At 34.9% G+C, this 21,221-nt stretch overlaps 1 protein-coding gene across 1 annotated transcript in view; it reads right to left on the bottom strand.

The window, feature by feature from the left end:
• The window catches only part of LOC110457194 (angiotensin-converting enzyme-like), a 49,368-nt gene that overhangs the window by 3,420 nt on the left and 24,727 nt on the right, over positions 1-21,221 (bottom strand). The window contains exons 22-45 of the mRNA XM_021508355.1: positions 20,360-20,482; positions 18,732-19,053; positions 18,375-18,539; positions 17,556-17,598; positions 17,051-17,197; positions 16,523-16,714; positions 15,994-16,091; positions 15,383-15,552; positions 14,865-14,989; positions 11,574-11,672; positions 10,865-11,009; positions 9,857-9,958; positions 9,134-9,256; positions 8,567-8,870; positions 8,070-8,231; positions 6,920-7,007; positions 6,233-6,373; positions 5,731-5,922; positions 4,778-4,875; positions 4,012-4,181; positions 1,841-1,965; positions 1,090-1,194; positions 715-859; positions 158-256 (exon numbers count right to left, since the gene is read on the bottom strand). Of these exons, the coding sequence (XP_021364030.1) occupies positions 158-256; positions 715-859; positions 1,090-1,194; positions 1,841-1,965; positions 4,012-4,181; positions 4,778-4,875; positions 5,731-5,922; positions 6,233-6,373; positions 6,920-7,007; positions 8,070-8,231; positions 8,567-8,870; positions 9,134-9,256; positions 9,857-9,958; positions 10,865-11,009; positions 11,574-11,672; positions 14,865-14,989; positions 15,383-15,552; positions 15,994-16,091; positions 16,523-16,714; positions 17,051-17,197; positions 17,556-17,598; positions 18,375-18,539; positions 18,732-19,053; positions 20,360-20,482 (3,483 nt within the window). The remainder of the gene's footprint in view (positions 1-157; positions 257-714; positions 860-1,089; positions 1,195-1,840; positions 1,966-4,011; positions 4,182-4,777; positions 4,876-5,730; positions 5,923-6,232; positions 6,374-6,919; positions 7,008-8,069; positions 8,232-8,566; positions 8,871-9,133; positions 9,257-9,856; positions 9,959-10,864; positions 11,010-11,573; positions 11,673-14,864; positions 14,990-15,382; positions 15,553-15,993; positions 16,092-16,522; positions 16,715-17,050; positions 17,198-17,555; positions 17,599-18,374; positions 18,540-18,731; positions 19,054-20,359; positions 20,483-21,221) is intronic.

The following is a 21,221-nucleotide window of genomic DNA, read 5'->3' as shown; positions in this document are numbered from 1 at the left end:
AGTCTACTGCAAATATTAATTAAAAAAGCCATTCGGATTGATCTGTCTTGCCTGTGCCCTGCTTTGACCATCAATGCACATGCACAGGCCATAACTTTTAATATACAACAGATACGTACAAAATTAAGTACCAAAAAGGCAAGTATAGAATGCTTACCTGACGAAATCCTTATTGGCTGGAATATCATATATCGCCCCAGGGTCGAAATCCTCCTCAGTTCTCTCCAGAGGTGCAGACACACCCTGGTACCTACATCTGTGAGTGAATGGACGTAAATCATAAGTACATGTATCTACATATTAACTAAAATATACACTCTAATATAAATGATAAGTTGGTGAGAGTGAGCGTTACATCATGAACTAGGACAATATAGCTCGTGAATGTATTTCTAGCAATCTTGTGTATACAGACTCGAATTGCGAGATATGTCATTCCTATTTATGACGTATCATGATTAGATCTTTATATTAAGAACCTCAATGTAAATAATTTGACCTATACACATTATCATGATAAAACCCGAGTACATGTTGTGGTACATTTACTGCGATAAACGATTTGTACTACGGTAACCACTGTGATAATCCAACTGTATGTTGTGCCTTGATGGAATAGTGTAACAATGCATGATTGTATGATAAAATTGCCCTTATGCAATATGTACCATCAAATATACTTGTTACTATTATATTATCAACATAAAGGCTCACCTGAGCTGCCACCATTTTTCATTGTACTGTTCAGGAGTTGTCTCCCCTTCAAACACGCTCCATCGCCACTGATCAACCAAATACCCAAAGGGCAGGAATGCAATCTTTTCTAGAGCCATCATCATGAGAAAGTTGATGTCCGCTTCTAAATAAAAAAAAAATCAGACTTGTCAGACTTGAATGTTTGTACTAGCCCCAGTCTAGCCGCATGTATTATTGATATCCCATGCTTGCTTTCCAAACCTGTATTCACCCTAGAATATCGTGCTATTAATATATGTGTTGGCATCTCGAAAAACCAATCCTTTAGTGTAAAAATAGACATCAATGTCGAAGCATCAGTTATCAACTAATAAGGTTCAATATATAACTTACTGATATCATCCTGTTGGGAACTAGTATTAACCAGCCCGATTTTTCTAAGATGTGATGGTGTGGAAACAGACAATGTTACGGCATCACCTATTGCTTCAGGGAAACCTGGAATAAATTTTACTTGATATAAAAGTCCCATTTCATATTATTGCGGTTCATGTTTTATCAAATTCTGGATATTATCTACTACTTAATCATCATATCAAACAGCTAATAGGAAAGATGAATGCAAGACATACACATGCGATTACAACTTTAAGGCATTTGGTAATATATCTGAAAATAACTTTTATACTGGAGGATGGATGGAATTATGTAATGACCTTTTTGTTTTCACGTAACGTTCTGTTTGACTTCTCATTGCTACGGCATATTACAATTTTACTTTACATCGCTGACGCTTGTTTTGTTTTTTGTTTAAATTATGCATTGCTGAAGTTCTGTTTGATTTTACATTTACTTTTCATTGTTTATGTCTTGCGTGATTTATACTGTTGACGTCTTGTTTGATTTCCTATGATGACACCCTGTTACTATTTTATTTCACATTGTTGATGTCCTGTTTTACTTAACATTGCTGACGTCTTGTTGCTGTTTTATTAAACATTGCTGACGTTTTGTTGCTGTTAGACCTAACATTGCTGACATCTTTTAACTGTTTTACTTAACATTGTTGACGTCTTGTTACTGATTTTCTTTACGTTGCTGACGTTTTCTTTGACTATACACATGTTCGAGAGTAAAGTATTACCTGGGTTGGCTCCTCGCCGGAATGTTATTGGCTGATTTCTGTACTGGAGGAAATACTGTATATGTCCAATCTCATGGTGAATAGTTAACAGGTTCTCCATGTTGACAGTTGCACACATCTTAATTCTGTATTGAAATATTTATAATTGTAAGTATATGAGGACACCATTTTAACACTGCAATTATTGTATCCTTGTACCAGTGTAACTACAATTAATCAATGTCTACTTAAATCACTGTAATGAATGTTCCCTAGTGACACTTTACTATCCTCTTTCAAATTTTCTACTGGTGCCATTATAATAAATGAAGAATAGAAACATTACACTAACATGATTCACACCCCTTTCCAAGGTAAATCCCAAATGTTTTGATGATAAACCGCTACATGTACGTGTCACATCCCCACTTACGGAGCCATTCACACTTGATTATATTGTGCCGGAAATATACTCAGCAAAATAAGTTAAGGGTCATATAATTCAAACAAAATGAAAAGAAAAAAAGATTGAAACAGTCTGAAGTTTATTTATTTGTTATTTCATTAATACCAATATATATTTGACATTTTTTCAAAGTGAAATATTGCACTAAATTCAATGTGGAACGGAATAGTCATTACCACTATGTCCTACCCCCGTTTTCAAAGTGAAATCACATGTGCTTCGAAAACCCAAAAGCGTTCAAAAGACACAAATTTCATGGAAGTAACTTGTCCTCCTCTGGCCTAAATTACATCCCTGCACTGTCTACTGAAGCTGCGGATAATTCTACGAATGATCATTTCTGGCACATTCGCCAATTCCCCTGAGAAGTGCAATTTCAAGTTCGGCAATATTTGAAGGAAGGATATTTCGCTTTTGAATTTGTCCCAGATGTGTTTTATGGGTTTCAAGTCAGAAGGAACGTCCTAGATGTGTTTTATAGGAGTCAAGTCAGGAGATACAGCAGGCCAATTCATTCGGTCAATTGTTTCAGTTTCAAGGTATTACTGCACTATTCTTGCACGATGGGGACGTGCATTATCATCAATCAAGGTGAAGTGTAGGCCAATTACACCAGCATATGAACGAACAATAGGATGAAGCATATCGTCTCTGTATCGCTGACCAGTCAACGTTCCATTTATGATGACGTGTAAGTATGTTTTACCGTCAATAGATATGCCTCCTCACACCATTACTGAACCACTTCCAAACCGATTGTGTTCTGTAACACAACAATCACGAAATCGTTCATTCATCTCTCTCCACACGTGTCTACTTCCATCGTTAAAATCTACACAAAATTTAGACTCATCAGTAAAGAGAACTGGACGAAGATGACGCAATTGCCAGTTAACATGGTTTCCACAAAAACCTAATCTAGCAGTCCTGGGTCGTGGGGTAAACATTGGCCTAACACGTGGTCAACAACTATGAAGGTTCGCTTGATGAAATCGGTTGCGGTAGGTTTGAGTTGATATCCGCACCCTAAGATGATTTCTTAAGTTAGTATTCAGCTCTACAGCAGAGGAAAACATATTCATCTTGGCCTGCAGAATAATTGTGTGATCCTGGCGGGTTGGCTCACCACTTTTTGCTCTCTGGCAGACAAAACAGTTTGCCTGGAAGCGTTTCCACAATCTTCCAATGACACTTTGACTGACATTAAAATGTCGGGCCACATCTCGCTAGTTTGAAGCATTGCTATGGCACTACCTGCCTGCTGTACGCTCAAGTACCGCCTAAGGGGCATTTCGTCAAATATAGTCTGAATTCAATGACAATATTCAATAACAGTTGAATTAAGAGTGAATCATCTCATTTACCAATGGATTCTGATGATCATCATATCCAGGTTTCACCCTATGATGTCGGGTACGTATACAAAGCCGGATGCGCTGACTGCTTATCGTGCTCCAGATTCAATGTTGCACGTGCAGACTATGGTGAATGCAATAATTTTTAAAACGAAAAGCGGACAATTTATCCCGGCGAAATTTTAGTGAATTATCTTCAATCTTAAAATATGACCCTAAACCTTTTTTGCTGAATATAATTTAACATTCAGTAAAAAGAAATGATCTTTTAGCTAATACAATTACATGTGACAAGATTGTTTACCACTGTTTCATACTAATACTAATATAATATGATTCAATGTAGCAAGTTAAATTATCATATACATTACCTGACATCACTTTGATTGAGCATATCCCAAGCGGATGGCTTGCACTCAACATCTCGACCAACCGGTTTTTCCAGCATGGATTTGTTCCAGAATGACATGGGCAAGGGAGATAATCCCAAAGAAACATAAAAATCTTCGGCAGTCTTGAACATCCGTGTAACAGTGTACCCCTATAAAAACACACCCATCCTTTACCGGAACACAAGCATTGAATGTAGGTCCTATTGTCGTACATGCATGATCTTTATGAAACACACGTGTAAAGTTCTGAATTATTAGGATATATACAATTATTACAGAATTTTTGCACATGGTTTGATTTATGTGATCAGAAAGTAACTGCATTGATTGAAATAAATATCAAATAAGATAGGTTTAAGAAGGAATTTGTCTTTGGAAAATCTGCATTCTGATCCTAGCCTAAACATGCAAGTGGAGTTGGCTGAGATTTGCGTTTTTGCACCTCGGATAACCCAATGTTTGATTTTTGTATATGGACCAACAGTGAATATTGATTTATTGAGTGTGAATTAACTTAAGGCTTGAGGATATGTACTTAGTTCAAGTATGTTGATTTACCAGATACTTGAGTTCCTACCAGAGATATAACCTGTCGATCCTGTTATTGTATGTAAAACTTCCTGACTATTGCGTTATTGCTTGCAAACTAAATTTACTTTGGAGTTATTTTAGTGTGAATTAACCCGAAATTTGAGTTATTGCACGTAGGTGTTCAAGATGTTGGTGTTCTTGCATGTTGACTTACCTGACGTTTGAGTTCCGGTGTGACCTCCACACTTTCACTTCCCTTATATGGGATAACCAGGTCGTAGATATGTCCCCACGATTGGCCCCACATGCTGCCTATAACATAACTAGATATATACATTTCAATCCTTTTTTCATTCTTGCTGCAGTGCGTTGGAATAATCCCACTACAATAAAAAGACTTTCTCAAAATTCAACATAACGGTTAATAATTCTAATCACACGGATTTCTTCTACGGGAGCTCCTACCTCCTGCCCCAGCGGCAGTACAATTTACATTTATTTGGAATACGTCAGAGGACTAGGAAGCAAGCATGCCCAAACTATTTATCTAGCAGACTGTTCTCAACAGGTCTCACAAATTTATTTTATACAAAGCATAGTCGTCCTGTCAAGTGACGTTTCAAACTACATATGGTAACAATGATTGAAGTCGTCCAGAAGGAGTAAACTTTTGAAGACCTAATTGACTAATTTTGCCTTAATTTGGTGCCGATTATGATGTTTGCTGTCTTTCGGGATGAGTAGACTTTTGAAAACGAAATTGTAGATTCTGTTTCTTTATAAGAACCTGTCTTTCAATCCGGTTAATATCAACAGCCATAAAGAGGTCGGTTGAAGGTGATGTCCCGGCAATTTCCCCTATATATCCTCCTCCCCCAACCCCTATACGACTATACCAATATATCATACCACATTTGTTTCCTACTTATGCTTCATATCAACGCTAAATTGTCTAAAACAACGGCACGGCTCAGTCAATTAGGCGTCTGTACTTGCTAAGTATATACCAGTACATTGCAACAGTGACAAAGTTTGTATGGCTCTTTAAACTTACATAATAACGCATTCCGAAATGCACAAAGACATAAATAATATAGCGTATAATACTGACATTATTCATCTAAATCAGAAGCAAATTCTTTCCCATTCAAGTATTCCAAAGCTTACCAAGGAGATGAGCAGGGATGTGACCAGTGGTTGGAAACGTATCCATTCCATACACCTTTCCTAATCGCTTTCTCACGTATGCATGGATATTTTCATACAAGGGAGTTAACTGTGTCCACAAGTCCTCAAGGTTTGATACAAAGTTTGGGGACTCATACTTTGATCTCCAGTATTCACCAGTGTCTTCGTATCCTAAAACAATTGTCAACGTTTAACAAATAGATATTATGTTATTAGCAAGATGATTTCAACCGCTGGAAAAACGGGTAGAATACAAAACTTGTAACACGGTCACATGTTTTCTTTTTTTCTGACAAGAATCTTTCTTGTGGTAGGATGTGTTTAGACAAAGTTGGCTTAGTCCTGCAGTCTCTTAAAAAATTAGTTTCAGATAAAAGATTACTTATTTGAGGAGCTGGATTATTTTCAACTTATGATTTAAGCAATATTATCATCGGCATATTATAAAAAAGGAGATACTGATTAGCAAGCTGTACCGTACCTAGATCTCTGATTCCCTCGTTAGACAGGTCGACAAACTCGGTGTAATATGGTTTGATGCTGCGTGTTGTTGCCCTCCACCCCTTCCATGCATTTAGTAACACAGTTTTGTTTCTTGATGACGACATAATTTCAGTCATACCTATAGTCATATCAATGATATAAATTTATTAGTATTAACGTAAAACGATTCTGATACAATGTTACCTTTTAGTAATAACAATGATTCGAAAAATAAAATATTTTGAACGATGGCACTGGTAAACATTCGGACAAACTCTTTTTAAATTTAAATGTTTATCATTTAACAATAGATGATAAAAGTAAAGCTGAATGATTTATGTCGAATTCTAAACTTTCTCTGGTAGTTAACACTTTTTTGTCGGGAATCTTATAAAAGGCAATGATAAAAACCCTGACAACTAACTATTTAAGGGCTGATATTTCTTTTTTTTCTTCTTCTGTTAACTTCATTTCATATTTTTTAGTGTTCATAATATCAAAATAATGATCAATGGTTTCCAGAAGTCCCTATCGTAATTTCTTTTATACGATGAAGATATACACAGAAATATGTACACACTAAATAATAAAAGCATTTGGAGAACAGCAGTTTATTTATTAAGAGATAAAAAAGGATAAATAGTTGTGTGCAACTAGGTTAAATTCTTTTCGGTAGGTTACTCACCTGGCTCTAGAGCGATACATCTGTCAGGTGTCAAACACACTTTTCCTTTCTTGTACATACTCTTCATCCTTGACTGGACATTGTACAGCTAACCAATAATAAAACAAATGGCTTAAATGTTAAGCATAGCCCTAAATATTAAAACATAAATGGTTGATAAATAGTCTTTTCCCTTTTATGAGGTCGTTATTTGCGAGAATAGAGTGTTTTAATGACAAGTTAACACAAATCTGTATGTAGCATATTTAAAAAAGTGGCTCATTGGGCATATGTCGCTCACTTTTTGTAATGTATCCGCAAACTCGGGACCATGGTCGCCAGTTTTTCAATTTATTCAAATAATCAAAATAACAGCACTAAGTAAGGACAGTTATGGAAATGTAGCATGGTGTCTGTTGGAACTGAGAATAAGTTGAATAAATCAACATCTTTCATTCGCATCGAGTTTATTTATCATACATTTCTTGTTGGTAGTTTAGAGGAAACAAAACTTCGTCAAAGCCGTCAACATTTGTATAAATTGTGTCACATTAGCCAGATGTATTGTGAAGTAGAAAATGTCTTAGTTAATCAGAGGCCTTATTAGGACATTTCAAATTTCAAACATAACAAGTGGTCATGTGAAAAGCATTTGCCCGCCTCTTAACTTGCAATGTCTCTTAGCGTTTACGACGGGGTAGATTTTAGAGGAATTGAGATAACACTCATAATGTTTAACCATTGACTCTGATTCCTCTTACTAATTTTAGTTAACATTCCTACATCCGTATCAAAACAGTACTCTAAACATTGGTTTATTATATAGTGAACCAATTTCGTAGCTCCTATTTGGTTTCTCCCTCTTTTTTCAGTTTTTGCTTTTCTTTCCAAATGTTGTTTCATCGCAATTTTCTTTAAATCTTATCTTATCTTAAGAAGAGTAGTAGGCATTTAAAGGCGAGGTGGACGGACAGAGGATGCGACATTTCATACTGTTTTCAGAGACATTTTGAGTTGAGAAAGCTTAAAAACTAGCAGATAACAATATTTTTTCTGATATTAATCCACACGATTCTTCATATCTCCTGTATGTGACTGAAGTATCGAATAGTGATAAAATCTCAATACATAAGGCAAAACATATTTTGTTTTGAGTTATAATATTCTTTACCCGTTTAAGTTTCGCCTTGTCATTCATTGCACCTTGTCCAATTTGAGTAATTGTCTTCAACTGTCTTTTTGTATCGTGATCTGCGAGTTCCTTCCAATGGAGTTTTGATATCTCTTCCGCTGATAGCTTGGCAAACTCGGCGGTGTTCAGTACAGAAGTGATCTACAATGTCATATGGACAAATCTTTGATTAAAAGAATGACAATTTTGTTTCATTAATATCATATTTTATTTATTTGTCTATTTCATTTTATTATATGGTATACAGCGAAAACAATGCTATTTCGGAAATATCCGAAGTTGTTGTTATCCCAAAAATTAAAATTACGATGCTTTTTGGGTCTATACCGCAACATATCATTCAGTTCGTATATTAAGTGTTATAACCCCTTCAAAATCATTTAGCTAAATAAAAGCGTTTTGAAAACTCCTTTCTATTCTTCTATTTTATAAATATTTTGCTATTAGAGAAACATGTACTTAAATTTTGTTCATACCATTTTTGCTGCTGTGTCTGCGGTGATATTTACGCTATAGTTCCACTTAGACAGGATTTTATTTCTGTACACATCAGTTGCCTCCAGAATGTATGCACTCAACCAATCACTGGCCTTTTCTCCAATTGTCAAGGCGGAGCAATCATCGACCCAGCCAGTTGACTGATCCATGTTTTGTTCTTTTAACCAATCATACAGTGGCTGAAAATATTTTACTAAAGAAGCAGCATCAATATGTCGCTGATCTGTCAATGTTTCAAGGATGTCTTGCCAATGTTGAGAACGTCCCGACTCTAGCATTTGCCTAGAAAAAGGTAAATTGGTATATGTATTACAAAATAGGAATATTTCTTGAGTGCCTGCGAGATTAAGATAGAACTAAATATGTTAATTAGTCTTTTGCAAAAGATGAGCGAAAGTTGGATTTTTGAAATCGATTTCCATGAAATGTTTAAAGACAATTTCATGATAAAAACAACTTCGTTTTAAAGAATTTCTGTTAAATAAGATGCATGTTAATAAAACGTTTAATAAAAAAAGTTTTGTACAACGAACAAGTATGTTTACATCAATAAAGCTCCGGCTTTTCGTGACTGGTATATGTCACATGTGTGTAGAGGACCAGTGTGTCCTGCAGATTTACATAGTCCCTCGTGTAGCTGGAACTCCAGCACTGTTCCAACAAAGTACCTGCAAATCAAAGCAAACTCCAATATGTAGGTGACCCATACTTTTCACTTATCACATTTGAATTCTAACTATGCCCCGAGAAGTATATTTGTTGGCATGCTGTGTCATATCTATGCAACAACCAGGGTCATATGAAGGCGGGGGATGAGACAGACACCGCCGAAAAAAAGTAGGAAGGTAAGGGATAAAATAGATAAAAGGTGTGGCAATTGGTGTTGCATATCAATTTTGGTTCCTTTTATGTCCCCTAACTAAAAGACAAGGAAGAAAAAAAAAACGATTCTTCAAAGAAGAAAAAAAAAACCGATTCTTCAAATGCCGCGAATTAGCGACTTTAATGATAACATGCACTGTGATACACCAGCAGTATTATTTCCCCGAAACTGCAGGGATACTCTCGTTTAATCCTGACAATGTAGGTTTTGATTTTGTGTGTATATGAATGTCGTCTTTTAAGTTTGCGTGATAATATATCAGCGCAATGATTTGTTTTTCTGTCAGCAATATGAAACATGTTAATCCCCTCTTTTCGTTTTCTTTAGAAACTAGTCAACGAACAATCTAAAGTACAATATCTGACGTAAGAAACAAGTAGTTTACCTGATGTATGGCATGTTGATGCTGCCATGATCTTCAGTTCCTGGGTAGAAAAACCCAGCATCAATTTCATGTTCAGGTGGAGAAAATCCTTGGTACTTACACCTGTGTAAATTTGTTAACAGGTTTATTATTTAATGGGAGATATTCCAAGAAGTCATGAAAGAGATTGGTCTAATTGGAAATGTATCACTTTGAGAAAAAATAACCATTGCCCTATTTGTACAACACATTCTTTTACGGTAAACGTAACACACAAATAGGTGACCTCCACCCCCTCCTTCTCCTCTTCATATATTTGTATTTACATTTGCGCTGCAACCAACTATATTAACATTACCAGCAGAAATGCATTTCATTTGAGTTTGAAAGCAAAAACTCTCGTGACGCAAAACGTTGTTTACGTATGACCTCATAAATTAACCGCTTCGCTTCGGATAACATGGAGAATGTCCCTGATCAAATGACTACGGTTAATTATTGGCGCCAATTTTAGTTAAAAAGGGCTGTTCCGCCAATGTCGTTATAAGGACGACGCATATACAAAACGCAGTAAATAAATAAATTATTTAAGAACAAATTAATGAATTTAAACAATTGTTCTATAGTAAAAATGTAAATATATGGATTGAACGGTGTGTTTTTAATTTTCATGCCGGTATAAACGCAAATCGGCTACACCCATATCACACATATCAAAGACGTGGCGGGCTTCATGCACTTTGGATGTAACCGATTTGCGTTCATACCAGAATGAAAATTTAAAAAACGCCGTTCAATTCCTGTAAGAAAATTGTCACAAATTGGCAAATTTAATAAAACTAACAAAAACGGACACACTATCTTATACTCTTTGAATAAATATTCCGCATGAAATGAAATGTTATAATATTTTTCTGTCTTCTTGAAAATAACAAAACGTGAAAAAGTGATGGTTTTCATATAACACAATCATGTAACTTTTGCAGAAAGAAATCGATGACTGTACCCTTGAGTTTTAAGTATATTTACCTGAGTTTCCACCATTTTTCATCGTAAGTTTCAGGTTTTGTCTCCTCACTAAACACACTATGTTGCCAATGGTTAATAACGTATCCAAAAGGAAGGGATGGTATCTTCTTAAGACCAATTCTCATCAAGAAGTTTAACATGTCTTCTAAAATATAATATTAAAAACCTAATCCGTAAGGTAAAAGGTACCAAAGCATGAGGTATAATTGCGAAGAAAACTTCCATTCAGATTTATTTTATTTGTAATATTCGCCCATTTATATACAAGATGTACAACTAAAAGGACCATTTTCTGGCTTATAGTTACTTCCCCAGCCAAGTTCTTTATATTCTATTCTGTACATAAATTAAATACTAATGTTGATGTTTTGCCTGATCATTTGTGTATGACACTAGTGGTAAAGTGTAGACTTTGCGATGTAAAGTTTCCCGAGTTCGATTCCTGTATGTTTTCCAATTTGAAGCATTTAAATTTCGAACAAGAACTATTTTGTGAAATGCATGGCAACGGGTGATTTTTATAGAATATTTCTTTTGAAAGTTAATGAAACAATTCCTTCAAAATAGTGATACTGCAATTTAACGTTTAACGTGTTGGTATACTTTACCTTATATTGATAGCATTTGGTAGAACTTGTTTTTTAAAACTACACAATAAACGATGAACTTTTATAATTTAATGTCAAGCATTGTTATTGTGAATTAGGACCTGTTTTGTTTGCAGCAGCTTCCAGAAGTCCAATGTGATGTAGATGTTCTGACGAAGAAACAGACAATCCTATAAGTCCTGCAACAGCTTCAGCAAAACCTACAATATAGAATAGTTGCATGTGTGCATACCAAAATAATTTAATTCATGACCTACACGTTTGGTCTTGAATTTAAATATAATACATCTTTTTGCCAGCCAATCAGTATCCTTGTACCATGTTTGAACTAGATTGTATAACTGTCCTTTTCCAATTTCATGGCAAAAACGTTAAGGCATGTATAGAGACACGAAAAATAGTGCCTCATATTAACACAGACGTCTATAAGCCTATTACAAAGGACCTGTTACAGGAACAAAAGAATTTTGCCCACAAAGCAATTTAACCAGTATTGGGTTATATTTGTAGCTCCCTAAGACACGACCCATGAGATATTTAAGAAAAAAATAAAAAGGTCCCCAGGGCCTGTGCTATGAACTATTTAGTGCCGCATTCCAAAGGTGTACGACAGGGTTCACTTTTTTTTTTGTCCAAAAACTATCAAAACAATGTTTTACGCTACCAAATAAAATTATATTATTTAAAATAGGATCTGCTGCAAATTATGAACTCAAATATGTAACAAAACATTGCATAATATTTTTTTTATAAAATCTTAAGCTCTAAAAATGTTGTTATTTTCATACACTTTTTTGCTACATCAATTGTTTTACGGAGTAAAACACCAGTTTGCGGTTCTTGTACACCAAAAATCTTTTCATATTATTTGGTGCATTATGTTGAGATACGATAGTGAAAATTTCAGAAAATTTGAGAACCGGTAAATTTGTCATATAAATGTCAAATTTAGCAACGTCTATTTCCAAATAAAATCCAACAACCTTATGACCTATAGTCATGTTTGATAATTTAACAATACGTCGCACCAATTTATTATCGCAACTGATCAAATTTTCATCAATAAGGTCTGCTGCTCATGATGAGCCCAACTATAAAGCTAGATGTTGCAAAATAGAAAAAAAGTTATGCAGTCTCACACACATAAAAGTTTAGTATGTTATGTACATTTTTAGTTGTTTCGCATCTTTACGGAAGTGATAGACATATTTCCGGTTTTTGTACACCAACATACTTTGGATATTACTTGGCACATTATGCTGACTGACGATAGCAGAAATTTCGAAAAAATCAGTAGCCGGTAAATGTGTCATCTTAAGGATAATATGTTGTACGACCAATGTCAAAATAAATCTTCAATAAATACAGGTCATCACCTGAAGCTGGCACCTGGCTATATCACAGAACATCAACCAGATCGGGGGTGATTATGAGATATGGGTGTACCAACATGCTGATGACCTTCTGCGAGGCCAATTACATTCTCGCCACAGGTCGCAGGCAAAATACAATGTCTGGATAGAGTTTGACCTACACGCTTCAGAGGATCCTGTCAAGGCATACTTTTGTGTGTGTCCTGCAGGAAAGACTCATGTCGCATCAATACTGTATTATCTAGGATACTATGCACATTTAACAGATACTAAAACGCTCCAGCCTAAAGCTCTCAAATCAGAGACTGCATATTGTGAATGCATTCAAAAAAGAATCATTATTCAATTATAGCCTTTGGCTGAGGTAAATACCTGGATTTATCGACCCGAGAAAAGATGTAATGACCGAGGACGCAGTCCGAGGTCAATATATCTTTTCTCAGGTTGATAAATCCAGGTATTGACCGAAGTTAAAGGCTACAATTGTTTTATTATTTTACAAAACAGTAATGCAAGCAATCTGAAAAAAAAGGGAAAAAAAAAGATTCGGAAGTGGGATGGTGCATTGTTTGGAGACACGTCATAATTCTATTTTTATAAACACCCAGTCCTTCAACAAAAATCACGCACTCCAAGTCAATATCGGTTTTTATCGGTAAACACGTGATGCACTTCTGGCCAATCACTTGTCGGGAATAATATGAAAATACAATAAGACCTAAGATTGAACTGAGAAAGCAGAAATCAAAACAATGTTTTGAATGACAAATTTTGACTATGTGTTGTCAAATTAAAAAAACAAACACCAGTAAATACAACAATCCATGAATTGGAAACTATAACTCTCCTAAAAAGAAACAATTTTATGGGCTAGCATAGCTTCAACAAATTATACTGGTACACCCAATGTTCTGACAAATTGCCTAACTTTTGCTGTATGCCCCCTTTAACCATCTAGTTTAGTTAAATAGTCATACTCTACTATAAACCATATCATCCACCTTGATAGTATATTGGAATGATTTGGGGTTAATTATGAAATAATTGCATTGATTGTAGTTATTGAAGATTTATTTTGACATTGGTCATACAACATATTATCCTTAAGATGACACATTTACCGGCTACCAATTTTTTCGAAATTTCTACTGTCGTCAGTCAGCATAATGTGCAAAATAATATCCAAAGTATGTTGGTGTACAAAAACCGGAAATATGTCTATCACTTCCGTAAAGATGCGAAACATCTAAAAATTTACATAACATACTGAACTTTTATGTGTGTGAGACTGCATAACTTTTTTTTATTTTGCAACATCTAGCTTTATAGTTGGGCTCATCATGAGCAGCAGATATAATTGATGTAAATTTGATCAGTTGGGATAATAAATTGGTGCGACGTATTGTTAAATTATCAAACATGACTATAGGTCATAAGGTTGTTGGATTTTATTTGGAAATAGACGTTGCTACAATTTGACATTTATATGACAAATTTACCGGTTCTCAAATTTTCTGAAATTTTCACTATCGTATCTCAACATAATGCACCAAATAATATGAAAAGATTTTTGGTGTACAAGAATCGGAAATTGGTGTTTTACTTCCGTAAAACAATTGATGTAGCAAAAAAGTGTATGAAAATAACAACATTTTTAGAGTTTAAGATTTTATAACTTTTTTATTATGCAATGTTTTGTTACATATTTGAGTTCATAATTTTCAGCAGATCCTATTTTAAATAATATAATATTATTTGGTAGCGTAAAACATTGTTTTGATAGTTTTTTGGACAAAAAAGTGAACCCTGTCGTACACCTTTGGAAGGCGGCACTAAATAGTTCATAGCACAGGCCCTGGGGACCTTTTAATTTATTTTTTAAATATCTCATGGGTCGTGTCTTAGGGAGCTACAAATATAACCCAATACTGGTTAAATTGCTTTGTGGGCAAAATTCTTTTGTTCCTATAACAGGTCCTTTGATAGTGACGTTTAGTTGAGGTTGTAATGACTCTTTACCTGGATTTGCTGCCCCTTGGAGGTTTAATGGCTGCTTTGTGTATGCCCTTGAGTACTGGATACGTGCCAACTCCTCATGAACAGCAACAAAATGTTCCTGGTCTACATCTGTACACATCCTTACTCTATCGAAAAAACACATTTTGAAAATAATGAATACTAATAGTATTATTTCAATTTTAGATATATTTATTGGTATGCATATAAGCATATAAATGATCGCACTTAACTCACAGGAGACCCTTAAGTGTATGTTTTGGACTCCACAATATAAGTAATCTATCTTTAGCTTGAAAGGAAATGCCTAATGTTCTCGCGTTTTACCCTCCAATTTATTTTTCAATAAGTGTTCAACTGAAAATCCTTTAATCAATACTTTTTTAATAACGATGTTATCAAAGGAACCGGCGCAAAATGTCAAAGGCGGGTCTTTTATGATTAGTTTTTTTGTTTTTTGTTACAATATTATTTTAATTTATCAACCTAACAACGTATCATCAAGATTTGTTCATCATTACCTGACGTCGTCTGATCCCAGGTTCAAATATAAAGGATTACAATTAGCATTTTGACCTTCTGACTGTCGCATGAATATTGACTTTTCCCAAAAAGAGACTGGAAGCTTTGATAGTCCGATAGACGTAAAAAACTCTTCTGCCTTATGAAACATAATTTCTGTTGTGTAATTCTGTAAACAAACAAAATAAAAAAGTTGTTAAATTTATGACAAAGCTTGATAATAAACAGTTGAACAGCTAAATCGACAGCAGAATAAAGGATTAAATCAACAATTTAGATCCGTTGCATTCTATTTACAATGTATCATTCCCTACCAGAGTTGGTGACAATTCGATCACAAATAATTTGTTTTGTTTATCCAGTTGTTTCTACTTGAGTATTTTTCAATATATCTACACTCATGACCTTCGGCTACATCTACTTTGGTATATATAAACTATAAATAACCAATATCAGCTTCAACAATTCTTAACTTACAAACCGGTGTGATGTCTACATAGGCTATATCTAATCCATCCTCCAGACTAGTTGTAATGTCAACACCAGATATACCTTACCACGCCATAAGAATCAGAGTAATGTCAACATCAGTTATTTAAGTTATACTTACCCTGGCATTGAGATTTGGTGTAATGTCAACATCAGCTATATCCCTATAAGGCATCAAAAGGTCGTTCAGGTTTTGCCAATTCCCACCCATCAACGTCCCTAAATCCAGAAAAAACCTCACAACATTTAAAAGTCATATGAAAAAGAAATTATTGTAAACATCAGGAAATTTAATTAAGTTCAGATCATGATGATTAACATTCACACGTTGTCAAAAAATATAAAAAAAAATCCGGAATAATTCTTTTTTAAAGTTATTGTATCAGGCACTATTTTGAACTTGCTATTTTAGGGATGAAGGAAGATTTAAAACTATTAGAATGGATTCAATTATTATTGTAATTATCACTTACTGTGTTATTCCATTTTTCTTAATACAAACTTCTCGCATCAAGAAGCAGATGACATATCACCTCCAAATACTGTATTCAGTTCAATATCAAAAGGCAATTATCGTTTGGCAATGCTATTAAATCTATTCATTTTTCCAGAGTTTTAATTTACATTTGCGTACAGACACACTCTTCTACCTAAAATATGTGCAGGTATTTGTCCAGACACCGGGAAACGCTCTGCACCGTAATATGCCCTCAGCTTCTGTCTGACGTAAGTGTGAAGCTCCTGATAAAGCGGTTTCACTTGTTCCCACAATCCCTTCAAGTCCTGTTGGAATGTTTCGCTTTCATACTGACTTCTCCAAACCTCGCTCGTATCCATGAAACCTGTAATCATGCGAAGTAAATTGTTCAGCAAACACACAGGCAAAACATTTTCGTGCAAAGTAGCTATATAGATCACTTATCTTAGTCGCAGTTACTAACGAGCTATTCCGTTGAGGGTCTAAACATTCTGATTACGCTTCCTATGGTTCTTTCTTATTGCGGCCATTAACAATATTTAATTGCAATTGTAGAAAACAAGTTATACTTTTTAACAATGGAGGTTTCCAAACCTTGCTTACTAGATGTCAGTATTATATACTTAATTGTAAAGAAAGAAACAATTAATATTCAGACAGCTTTTGATAAGTTACAACTTAATGAAAATTGTAGGATTACCCAACTCGTTAGCTGCCTCATTGCTGAGCTCGACAATCTCTGCATACTTGTCCTTGCCATTATCACTGCCAGCCCTCTGACCCGACAGCCATATTGTGATGAGCTGACTGTAGTTCCTGTTGGTAGCCAGTGATTTCTTCAAAACATCTGATAGGAAATTAGACATAAATAGTAAAACAAAAGTAAAAATGAATGATCTACGTAATTTACAAACATTTGTATGCATACAAACCGATGAGAGTGCTATTGTTTCAGTTACATGTTTGAACTTTTTGGAAGAATACCAAATTTTATTTTAACGAGTTCTGGTGGGTAACATTAATCTTTCTTTACAAATATGTTCAGGACATATATTTGATATTAAACGAAGATAAACGTTGCATCATGATTCCATCCTTCGACTTTTAAATAACATGTTATCATAAACAGAATGATACATTCAATCAGTTTACATCTGAGTTGTTGATATATTGTTTAAGATGACTGTTTTGAATAAACTCTGTACCTGTAGTCTTTATGTCCTTAAAGTCTCTTATGAGAGCTTTCAGCTGCCAAGTAGAAAAAACATAGTAATATTGACGTTAAAACTAGTCTGCTCAAGGAAACGCTTTGAATTTCCTTCCATATGACTAATATCAACATGCGAACATTTAGGAGCAAAGTATTACGAAGATATCTTTGAACTCATAATGAGTGATACATACCCTTACCTGTAGTGACCTGGCCTTGTAATCTCATTAAATGTTGCCAGAAACTGACACCTAATTACGTTTGATCACAAGCGTCCGTTATTGTAAGGGAATAGCATTATTCGAAGATCTGTAGTTGATTTATGAACAATAAACGTTTAGGAGATGGAACTTTAAATGCTAGGCTGTATAAAATAGGCGTACTTTGATATTTTAAAAATTAATCCATCATATGATATTTTAAATACTTGTACATTTTTTCATATTATGGAGTCTTTAATTCAAATCATTCTGAAAGAAAATCATGAACGTTTCGAACAAATAACAATACAACTAGTGATATTCAGAACATAATAGGAATATAAGAGGCTCTCAAATTTGTCATCATTATTTCATGTAAATTTAAAACAGATTTTCGGGAATTTAAGCGAAAAATCCACTATTGTTAAATCTAAATCATGATGAAATTTCAATCTTTGACGAAAGTTTCCAAATGTTTTCCAATTTACGTGTGTCGTTCATCAAAAATGGCTATTCCACCGTTAAGTAAAATAAACATGTTTATAATTTATATAAGAATAAGAATTTCACTCTAATTATAAACTTTAGTATATTTTAGAAAGAAATATTCTTACCCTTTCAAGCTTGTTTGGATCCGCTAATGCATTAATGCCAACTTGCTCCCTTATATATCCGAACTCACGCTTTAGGTCCATATCTGTGAAACCCTCCCAGTCAAATCTAGATGCATTCAACCATACTTGTCTATTAAACTCAGCCAAGTCTGTCCGCACCTCCTCCTGAAGAATCAATATAGTTTTTATTTTCATGTCGTGTAGCAAGATAATTGTATCAAAAATCTGACCCGTCAACAGATGAAGAATATGCCAAACAATATAACTTTTAATATTGAGTTTATCGTCTGAGTTATATGCGTTAAATCATGTTAAATATACAGATAATCATATTGAAAATCCTATTGATAATTTTACCAGGTCCTTGTTGTCATACGAAGACTCGTGATTGTTTGCATTTTCCCACTCAAGTTTCGAAACCAACTGAAGTTTAGATCCAGCTTGCTTGTTGCAATTGTCCAGCCAAGTTCTTGCCAGCTCTTTATCATTGATGAGACTTGAACGGGGCTGCTGGCACTTGTCCAACCAACCAGTTGGTTTGTCAAGATTTTGTTTAGTCAACCAATCAATGAGAGGTTGGAAGTATGCTATGATCGGCTCCACACTCATTGACCTTTGACCTGTGATAGCCTCCATGGCTTCCTGCCAAGATTTAGATGATCCAAGCTTCAACATATCACTGCACAAAGAGATGATAAAGTCAAATCATAATGTTTCAGGTTACTTGTTATACATGACAATTAAAATAGAATGCTCATTCAATTTGGATAAACATATGTATCCTGAGAGCCGATCAATTGATCGCTATAACAAGTAAAAATAATTTTATACTTTCAAAATTCAAGATGACCGCCTGTCGCAAAATTTAAGTTGCACTAAAAAAAAATTCACTGTCATCCAAGAATATGTCCCGCCATGAAGCCTCGGGTTTGATTTACCAGAAGGTATACGTAAGGGACCTTCTATTAATAGTCAATGTGACCTTCAAATTTTAACCTTTATACAGTAATCTCAAGTCAAACTATAACACTGACAGGTCAGTAAGGACCCCGTCTTGTGGCAATATATCCCCCATAATCATCAGGAAGCAATCTGCCCATATAGCTGAGCTTGACGTTTGACATTTGGACTTCAAAAAGAATCGCAAGGAAGCAAAACATACATTTTACATGTACTATGATGTGAGTCTTGTTTTCTTCCACCTCCATATTTGCTGGGCTAACAGAAATGTATATACCGGTGTAATACTCATTTGTTAGCTTTGATTTGTTTTATTTCACCTGATATACCTCCTCCATCAAGAGCCAGGGTCAAAGTCAGAGATCCACTTTGCCTTTGACCTTTGGACCCAAAGTAAAAAAATACAAAACTTGACCTTGACCCTTTGGACCCCGTAACCTGGACCTAAGGTCAGTTGACTCTGTGTTAAGTTCTGAACAACATTGCTTCATAATGTCATAACAAAATGTTCATCAGGGAAAAGGTACAAAATTTAACCTTTACCTTTGACCCAATGACCTTGGGTCAGTTGACTCCTTGTTTAATTCTGATCAACTTTGCTTCATCATGTCATAACAAAAATGTTCATCAGTGAAAAGATGTAAAATTTGACCTTGACCGTTGAACCTAATGACCTTAACCTTTGACCTTGACTTTTTACCTCATTGTGTATTTTTGTGAACTGAACATCTTGACCAAGTTTCATGTACATCGGTCAATAAATACAAAAGTTATCAGACAGAGTGATTACTATAGGGCACCCGTATCTCCGATACGGGCCCCTAATTATTAGTGAAACCCTATAATGTTTCAATTTCACATAAGTTGATTTTGTATTTATATTCACAGTGAATTTGATTGTTGTACCCCAAATCAATCCCAAGTTATCTTTTTGACAAAACAAATCACCCTTTCTGTTTATATTCAATTCAAGTTATAGCACGAAACTGATAATTACGAACATATAGAGGGCCTAGGTTACTTACCCCAGTAGTTTACCGGCCTCCTTTGACTGATATATGTCACACTTGTGTAAGGGACCTGTGTGCCCAGCTGCGTCACACAGAGCCTTGTGGAACTGGAACTGTACCACATGACTAATAAAATACCTGTAACAAATATCTTAGTGTCAGAGTAGCCATTTTACCTCCGAGACGAATGAACATTGGACCTTTTACTGTATAAATCGGTTGTTTTGTTTGAAAATAAGCATGCCTTGCGATTTGTAATAATCAAATATATTCCCATGGGGAAGCGAATAATGTTTGAACTTCACCGAATGAGTAGTATCTATAGTGTGAGCGTCCACCTTATGTACTATTAAATATTAAAATATCAACTTTATTTATTTTACAACAATAATGAAACAGGTTAATTCAACTTATATTAATCACTCTTGTAGGTTTGTATATCGCAACCTATGTATACAGTTGTGGGATCGCACAACGTTACACGATGTGCGGTGTGCGCACGATGTGTGCACGGTGTGTGAACGGTGTGTGCACGATGAGCGAACGATAAAAAGCTTGACGATCATTGCTTGCGCACATCTGTGCGCACTATCGACGGACGTTGTGCGATAACAATCGTGGTTGGTGTAAATTGAGGAATGCCGTAACAATTTATACGGTTTCGTGTTTAAACATATAAACTTCATGTTTACGTATGTTTCTATATTCTAGCAACATCTATAAACTTATCTTTCTGTCTATACATGCATATATTTAGAAATTGTGCTTTCTGTGTTTTTGAACAAACTTGATCGACACATATAAAATTACAACACAATCCCGTATACAGGTAAACATAACCACTTTTTACATGTACCTGGACCGTAGTTTTTTCCCC

This window comes from Mizuhopecten yessoensis, unplaced genomic scaffold (genome assembly GCF_002113885.1).
Source record: "Mizuhopecten yessoensis strain PY_sf001 unplaced genomic scaffold, ASM211388v2 scaffold9035, whole genome shotgun sequence".
NCBI classification, from domain to species: Eukaryota; Metazoa; Mollusca; class Bivalvia; order Pectinida; family Pectinidae; genus Mizuhopecten; species Mizuhopecten yessoensis.
This window is presented reverse-complemented; position numbering and strand designations above follow the sequence as displayed.